Below are 7687 nucleotides of genomic sequence, written 5' to 3' on the forward strand. Positions count from 1 at the left end.
GTGGCTGCCAGATCTGGCACCCTCTGACGGCTACCCTTCTTCCCCAGCTCCTGGGGTTTGGCTCTGCTCTCCTGGACAATGTGGACCCCAACCCTGAGAACTTCGTGGGGGCTGGAATCATCCAGACTAAAGCCCTGCAGGTGGGCTGTCTGCTCCGGCTGGAGCCCAATGCCCAGGCTCAGGTGAGTGGTGGTCTGGGAGGCGCCCCTGAGACTGACTACCCCCTGCCTCAGTGTGCTCGTTTTTAATCCCGCCCTTCTGCTCTTTGTCCCTGTGTTCTCTATCTACTGTCTGCCCCGCCACATCCTTTTCCACCCTTCTGGGTCTCACTTTTACCCTTCACCCTTTCCCTCTTGTGTTGTTTTTATTCCTGCCTCCTTTCCCTTCCATCACCTTTCTGATCCCTTTCTCCTTTTTTCTCCTTTATCTCCCTGTATCCTCCTCTCCCGGGCTCTCTGTCCACTCTGCCTCCTCCCTGAGTCTGCACCGCCATGTCCCCCACCCAGATGTACCGGCTGACCCTGCGCACCAGCAAGGAACCTGTCTCCCGTCACCTGTGTGAGCTGCTGGCCCAGCAGTTCTGAGCCCTGGACTCTGCCCCCCGGGGATGTGGCCGGCGCCAGGCAGCCCCTAGGACTGAGGCAGCTTTGGTGGATGGGGCAGCGAGGGGACCTCCACTGGTGACAGGGAAGACCCCAGGGGTGGGGGGACGCCTGGAACCTTTCTCTGGCCTTTTGTATTTTTATTTTTGTTCATCTGCTGCTGTTTACATTCTGGGGGGTAAGGGGGAGCCCCCTCCCTCCCTTTTCCCCCCTAAGCACAGAGGGGAGAGGGGCCAGGGAAGTGGGCACCTCCTCCCCTCCCACCCCACCCCATCGTAGCCCCTCCTGCCCCCCCCCATCCAGGGGCTGTGTATTATTGTGAGCGAATAAACCGAGAGACGCTAATAGCTGTGTCTGTGTGACCGGCTCACGGCCAGGGGTCAGAGGAGTGGGGTGAGGGCATGCAGTGTGTGGGTGGCCAAGCCCCGCAGCGCGTGTGTGGGACTCTGGGCAGATAGCAGTAGCAGCCGCCGCGGCCCCGACTGCAGAGCCACCAGCCGCCATCCCGTGCCTGGCTCCTCGGGCCCGGACACCAGGTAGCAGGCTCTCGGCACCTGGCTCCTCTGGGCCGCATCCTCCACCTTCTCCTCTGGTGACCCCGGCTCTGGAGGAAGGAAAGGAAGGGCCAAGGTGACCAGTTGGGGCCCAGACAACTAGAATGCCAACCTGCAGGAGCAACACCACACCCTGGGCCTAAGTCTGACTCCTGACGGGCAAGGGCCTCATGGCTCCAGCCAGCTGTCAGTTGCCTGAAGAAGGACATGGACCTTCTCCCCCTTCTTCCCAGCCAGCCTCCATCCCCCCTCCCTCCTGGGGATGCTCTGTGCAGCCCTGGACAGCCCGCTTAGCAATACAGGTGACAGACACGCAGGTATACTGACCAGGTACCAGGCACTGGATTCCAGGCACAGCCCTTGGAACCCTCTGGGGGGGGGGGGCCTCTGCCCCACTTTATGCGGGGAAGGTGGCGGAGGTGGAGTCAGGCAGCTAGGAGGGGCCAGTCCTCTGTCCCTCCTTTGTCTCCCTAGGGCCTCAACTTTTCCTTCCTCATCTAGGCTCTGTGGAACACCCCCCATCAGTGTGGATGCCCCCGTCCTCCCTTGTGTGAGCGGAGACTCGGTGTCCCAGGAGTGCGCAAAGGGGGCACACCTGGTGGGAAGTGCGAGGCGGTGACCAAGGTGTAGAAGGCGCGCAGGAGGCGCCGACGATGCTCAGGAGAAGGCTCTGGTTGGGGGGAAGAGAGGGTGACAGAGAGCCCCTCCTGGGCCCAAGCTCCTCCCGGCCTCACCCTCCTCTCAGTCACCTTGATCCGCAGAGGGCTCCACCGTGAAGAGGCAACGTTTCAGTTCCAGGTGGAGAAGCAGCAGCCTGTGAGAAAGGGGGTGTCATGGCCAGGGCAGAGGGGATGAGGACCCCCAAACCACACCCCCGTCCAAGCCCTACCCGAGGATGTCCATGTGCAGGGGGAAGCCAGCGGGCAGCGCTCGAGGTCCCAGCGGCACGCAGGCCCGCAGCGGGTCTAGCACTGGCTGCCACCAGCGATCCAAAAGCTGAGGCGAGGCCGGTGGGTGAGGTCAGGGGCGGGTACCAGGGAAGGGGGCGTGGCCAGGGAGGAGAGGCGGGGCCCACGAGGGCGGGAGGCCGAGGGGACCAAGGAAAGGGTGAAGCCTGGAAGGATGGAATGAGAGCGATAGAGGGACGGGGCTGGCGGGAAGGTGATTGGAACGCAGTCCGCGGGGGGCGGGCCCTGGTGGAGGGGCGGGGCTGACGAGGGGCGGGCCCAGAGTGGAGAACGCTGGCAGGGCGGGCTGAGAGAAGGGCCGCGGCTGGCGAGCAGAGGGTGTCATAGGGGAAAAGCGGGGACATGGGCCGGATTCACCTGTGGATCCAGCTGGCTGAGGGGAGGGCGCGGCCCGCAGAGCAGACACAGCTCCAAGCCCGGCAGCAGCGTCAGGGTCAGAAGCCGGTGCGGGACCTGAAGGGGGGCGCAGCAGGGGCTGGCCGGAGCTCCGCCCCTTCCCGCCGAAGCCCCGCCGCCCCGCCTCCTCGCCTCCCCGCCTCCCGGCCTCTAGGCCCTTTGCTCCCACCTGTCCCAGGCGCCCCGACCCCCGCCCCAACTCACCGTGGGACTCCCGTGCGGCAGGTACACCGGATAGTCTCGAGCTGCCTGCGGCGGCAGGGACCCCACCAGCCAGGGGAGCAGCACGGCCTCCGGCGTCCCCAGCCGCCACCAGCTTTCTGTTGCTGCCACCACCCGGCCCGACACGACCAGGCTGCCAAAGGCCGTGCCGGCCGCTTCGGCGAACCCAGAGAGGGCTTCCTGGGTCAGGAGACATGAGCAGGGGAGGCAGTGACTTCCCAGGTGGGCGAGGAGTGTGAAGAGACGGGCATACAATTCAAAGTTTGCCTAGTGGCATGCTCACGTGCCTCACCCTCCCTGGGCCTTCACCTTCACACACAGGTACCATCCCCGAGTCACACTGTAAAGTTAAACAGGTAGGGTGGCTGCTCCCTAGCCTGACACGTGTTACTGAAGCTAATAATCACAACAGCCGCAGCTGCGGTTTATTGAATCCTACTATGTGTCAAGTAGGCGCAATCAACCACCTACTCCAGCTAGGAGAGGTCAAGTCGCCAGCTCCTAGTCACATCATGAGAGATGGCCATGCCAGGGGCATCAACAAGAGCGGTATTTAACGAAAGATAGATGGAAATTCACCAGCAAAAGGAACAGCATGTGCCAAGCAAGGAAGCTGGGAAGTTGTTGGGGTCCGTGGGACCCCTGAGGCAGCTGGGTGAAGGTGGACTGTGGAGTTAGCAGAGGTCAGGGTGAGCATGTTGGTGGGTTTCAGATTCCACAGGTCCTCAAACACCAGGCTGCAGGGACGGGAGCTTGTCCTGGGGGTGATGGAAGCCATGGGAGGGCTGTGAGCTGGAGAGGGGTGGGGTCAGTTCTCCGTGTAGAAAGACCCTTCTGGGGCCAAGTGGGGGTTGGAATGGAAGCCCAAAGGAGGAGAAAAGGTCGAGGCAATGATCCAGGGGTAAGAGGATGAGGACCGAGCCAGGGCCAGTGACAGGTTTAAGGGTTCCCAACACATTCTCAGTACCTGCAGGAGAGACCCCTCTGGAGGAACCACGCAGTCCACACACTGGGTCAGGTCCCCGATGAGCTCAGAGTCCCCCAGGAAACTGTCAATGAGGCGGTAACTGGCCTAGCAGGAGGAGGAGGGAGGAGCTTAGGACCCAGGTGGGCCCCAGATCTGCTGCCTCCCCTTCAGAAAACTAGCCCTGCTGGGCCTGGCTCTAGAGTCAGTGACCAGGCTGCCCCAGGGGCTCCTGGGAACTGTAGTTTCCGAATATCAGTGACCTGGGATCCTAACTTCCACGCTCGCATCCTGCAGCCTCACCCTCAACTCCTTCTTCAGTCTCTCTACGTTGCGGATATTGGTCAGTTCTTCGAGTCCTACAAGAAGAACCTAGAAGAACCAAGTAAGAGAGCCGGGGCTGGGTATGGATCTGGACTCCTGGTGTGAGGGAGAAGGATGCTGAGAGCTCAGATTTCTGGGTTTGGGGAAGAGGGCTGGGGAGTCTCACCATGGCCCCAAACACCATCTGGAGTAGTCTCTCCAGCCTCAGCTCCGAGGTGCCCTCCTCAGATGACAGAACAATGAGGGTGATGCTGTGAGAAAGGAAGGTGAGAAGGAAGAATGAGTCCAGGCCAGGGAAACAGGGCCGTGAGGAGAGTAAAGTCTGCCCTTGATCCTGGATGCCAGCTACATCTTTTGCCAGCCAGCATAACCTCCTTCTCATACAGAGAAACTTAGGGATCGGAGAGGGTAACTGGCTTGTTGACGATTCCACAGCCAAGTAAACAGCTGGCCTTGGAGAGCTGGTAGGCCTCAGGGTCATCTTCAACAGGGGCCATCACCCAGGCCCTGGCCCTGCCCCTGCCCCAAAAGCTACAGCTTGGAGACCTGTCATGGAAGCTTTTCCACACCACGGTCGTATCCTCCGTCCTTGCAGAGCTCAGCTGCACCTCGAGATTCTGCCCAAACATGTGTACTCCATTGAGGGAACCGATGACAGAGAACGGGAGCTGGGGAAAAGTTGGGAACATTAGACAGGAGCCCAGTCCCCTCCACCTTGGAACCCAAGTGTCCGGGGCCCCAGCCCCCTCCTCTTTCTATATCCCCTGGCCCCTCCTCCTCTGGGAACCAGGATTATTAGTCCAGTCATTGCACCCTTGGCCCTCTAAACTCAACTCTGAAACTTCTCCAGACCCTACTCCCTTGACGACTCAGAGTCCAAGGGCCTAGCCCATTTCTATTTTGAAGATCCAGGGGTCCAGGGCCCCACCTGCTGGCGGGCGGGGGCGCCGCCGCGGCTGCTTCTGCAGAATAAGGGGACTCCGCTGGTGGCCGCAAGGCAAAGCAGATGTACGGTGCCCTCTGTCCCCTCCTCGCCCATCTGGAACCCCCTCCAGTCCCCTCGTGGGGGCAGTGACCACCTTGGCGTATGCCCGTAGTCACACTAAGTCGGGCGGCCGGTCGGCCGTCCGAAGCCGCCAGAGGGCGAGATGGGGAGCTGATTGGAAGAGAAGTAGACTTCCCGCCTTCTTCATCCAACTCAAACCCACCCTCAGTCTCTATTCCAGCACCTCCCCAAGCCCCATTAGGTTCTCTTCCGCCTCAACCGGAAGTCACCTGCCCCTAACAAAGATGGCGCCCATCGTGCGTGAAAAACTTCGTAGTTTCCCCCTAATGGTTTGATTCCATTTATTTAAAGAAGAGAATGAAGAGCCCGGCTTGAAAGTAGTGACCGCGCCAAGGCGTTGTCTATCAAGCGTCAGGTAGGCTAGGATGTTTTACATTCTAAATTGATAAACAGCTGTGCCCCACTCAAAGATGGTGGCGGTGCCGAGGCGTTGCCTAGCAACCACTTTCCGTCTAATTTCCAGTCTAAGGCTGCAGAGAGCAGTGCCCCACTCCAAGATGGCCGCATGACGAATCTCGAGCAAATCCGAGAGAAATACCATCTCCCCCTTCACCCTCGCGGGATGGTTTGGTCCGGCCAATGTTGCCTAGCAACCACCAAATGAGCCGGTTGTTTTTGTTATTAGAAAAAGAAAGATGAAATCCTTTATTTTCCAGAATCATAAAAACAAGATTATTTCTGTAATAAATTTATACATGTTCGTGCAGCATGCTGAACGTGAAAATACTCCTTCCCAAGCCCTTTCCCGAAATAAAAATTTGACAGTTTAACACAGAACATTCACAGATTTTGACAAATACGATCACGGGTGCTAATGTTGCCTTCAAACTTTTTCTCATTAGACCAAATAAATATATGTTGTTTTTTAAAAATGTCTTTTTATAATCAACATTATGCATGTAACAAAATCGATTTAGCCAATCCTATATTGACATACATTAGTTTCCTTCCTCTGTGTGTTTAAACTGATAAAGTAAAATTTCATTTAGTTATGAATTTAATCAGCTAGAACTTTTCTATTTTATGAGAATATGGCCTTCATTCACCCAAATGTATTTGTGAAATATATAGTAATGTTAAAAAACATGTTTCCTTTCCGACATGTTTTGCCTGCATTCTAGATTTGATTTCTTTTTTTTTTTTTTTAAGATTTATTTATTTATTTATTTTAGAGAGAGAGCATGAGCAGGAGGGGCAGAGGGGAAGAATCTCCAGCAGACTCTCTGCTGAGCCCACAGCCCAACAAGGGGCTCCATCTCTCAACCCTGAGATCATGACCTGAGCCAAAGTCCAGAGTCAGACAACCCTTAACTTACTGAACAATCCAGGTGCCTCTCTAGATTTGATTTGTAACAGCTGATAATATTAGGATGTTTATCCGCACACTAAATTGCATCAAACTTTTAGAGGAAGAAATGTACACAAAATAGCAAATGAGTAGGGAGGCACCTGGCTGATTCAGTCTGAGGAGCCTGCAACCCTTGATCTTGGAGCAATGAGTCTGAGCCCCACTCAGACTGGGTTGGGTGCAGAGATTACTTTTTTAAAATGAGTTAGGAATGCCTGGGTGGCTCAGTCAGTTGGACATCTAACTCCTGATTTTAGCTCAGGTCATGATCTCAGGGTTGTGGGATCGAGCCCCGAATTGGGCTCTGGGTTCAGCATGGAGCCTGTTTGGAATTCTCTCTCTCTGCCCTACCCACCTGCTCACATGCTCTCTCTCTCTCTCTCTAAAATAAATAAATCTTTTTAAAAATGAAGTAAAATCTCAATTTCTTCCTGTAGTTCTATGAATTTTTCTTTAGTCCATTTATATTTATTATGACTACTGATATATTTGGATTTATTTCTACCATCTTATTTTTATATTTATTATCGTCCTGCCTTTTTAAAGCTTTTTCCTCCTTTCTTATCTTTTCCTGGATTATTTTTTCATTTCCTCAATCCATTTTTCCCTCTCTCTTCTGGTTTCAAATGTATACACTCTAATTCTCTTTTGTTTTTATTGGTTACCCTTGAAACTTTACCATACACAATTCAGCAAAAAGTTAAACAAGATCTTAAATGCTCTCTCAAATACTACAAAGAGCACATAGCAGTTTACCTCTGTTAAACTCCATCCAGACTAACCAACTAAGTGTTGTCAGCATTGTAATTATGACTTTTTTATGCCTTCATTGAATATTTTTCTTTTTTTTTAAATTTTTTTAAAGATTTTATTTATTTGCGAGAGAAAGAATGAGAGACAGACAGCACGAGAGGGAGGAGGGTCAGAGGGAGAAGCAGACTCCCTGCTGAGCAGGGAGCCTGATGCGGGACTCGATGCCGGGACTCCAGGATCATGACCTGAGCCGAAGGCAGTCGCTTAACCAACTGAGCCACCCAGGTGCCCTCACTGAATATTTTTCTTATTTTATGCAGGCAATGTTTATTTGTAACTACGTAAGTACTTGTGTTTCATTTGCCCGCCCACTTCCTTCTTGCCTCTCAGACCATCCTTTCGAGACAATTTTAAATTTGCCTCCTTCCTGAAGTACATCTTACTGGAAAACTGTTTCTCTCCTCACACTTCTGACACCCATTGTGGGGGT

The 7687-nt window shown here is 54.6% G+C and overlaps 1 protein-coding gene and 2 long non-coding RNA genes across 9 annotated transcripts; 2 read left to right on the forward strand and 1 right to left on the reverse strand.

The window, feature by feature from the left end:
• Positions 1-12: 12 nt before the first annotated feature.
• On the forward strand, positions 13-947 carry LOC145719797 (uncharacterized). The gene is made up of 2 exons (XR_014142614.1): positions 13-182; positions 507-947. It is a non-coding gene; the product is annotated as an uncharacterized LOC145719797 (long non-coding RNA).
• FUZ (fuzzy planar cell polarity protein) lies at positions 722-5306 on the reverse strand. 7 transcript variants are annotated; one of them, XR_014142613.1, is made up of 11 exons: positions 4959-5302; positions 4577-4698; positions 4197-4281; positions 4010-4078; positions 3710-3814; positions 2725-2922; positions 2482-2577; positions 2046-2270; positions 1906-1970; positions 1752-1826; positions 925-1206 (listed from the first exon to the last, which is right to left on the reverse strand). XR_014142613.1 is itself a non-coding variant. In XM_006744321.3 (11 exons), the coding sequence occupies exons 1-11, from the start codon at positions 5067-5069 to the stop codon at positions 983-985; spliced, it is 1257 nt and encodes a 418-aa protein (XP_006744384.1). In that variant the 5' UTR covers positions 5070-5295; the 3' UTR covers positions 925-982. The 7 variants fall into 7 exon arrangements, 6 of the variants coding, with proteins under 6 accessions (XP_081667483.1, XP_081667482.1, XP_081667484.1 ...); XM_006744321.3 differs by having other exon boundaries at positions 2046-2152; positions 4959-5295; XM_081811357.1 differs by lacking the exon at positions 1752-1826 and having other exon boundaries at positions 722-1206; positions 5110-5306.
• Positions 3807-6113, forward strand: LOC145719798 (uncharacterized). Its single transcript, XR_014142615.1, has 3 exons — positions 3807-4091; positions 5388-5451; positions 5560-6113. It is a non-coding gene; the product is annotated as an uncharacterized LOC145719798 (long non-coding RNA).
• Positions 6114-7687: the final 1574 nt, after the last annotated feature.

This window comes from Leptonychotes weddellii, unplaced genomic scaffold (genome assembly GCF_054177405.1).
Source record: "Leptonychotes weddellii isolate Sample4059 unplaced genomic scaffold, ASM5417740v2 HiC_scaffold_7226, whole genome shotgun sequence".
Lineage (NCBI taxonomy): Eukaryota > Metazoa > Chordata > Mammalia > Carnivora > Phocidae > Leptonychotes > Leptonychotes weddellii.

Excerpts from the sequence above, each read along its gene's own strand:
- FUZ (XM_081811356.1), bottom strand. The coding sequence starts at position 5,069 with ATGGGCGAGGAGGGGACAGAGGGCACCGTACATCTGCTTTGCCTTGCG. Across the intron at positions 3,815-4,009 it reads GACTGAAGAAGGAGTTGAGG|GCCAGTTACCGCCTCATTGA; the intron begins GTGAGGCTGCAG and ends TCCTCCTGCTAG. Across the intron at positions 2,578-2,724 it reads TGCCGCACGGGAGTCCCACG|GTCCCGCACCGGCTTCTGAC; the intron begins GTGAGTTGGGGC and ends GCCCCCCTTCAG.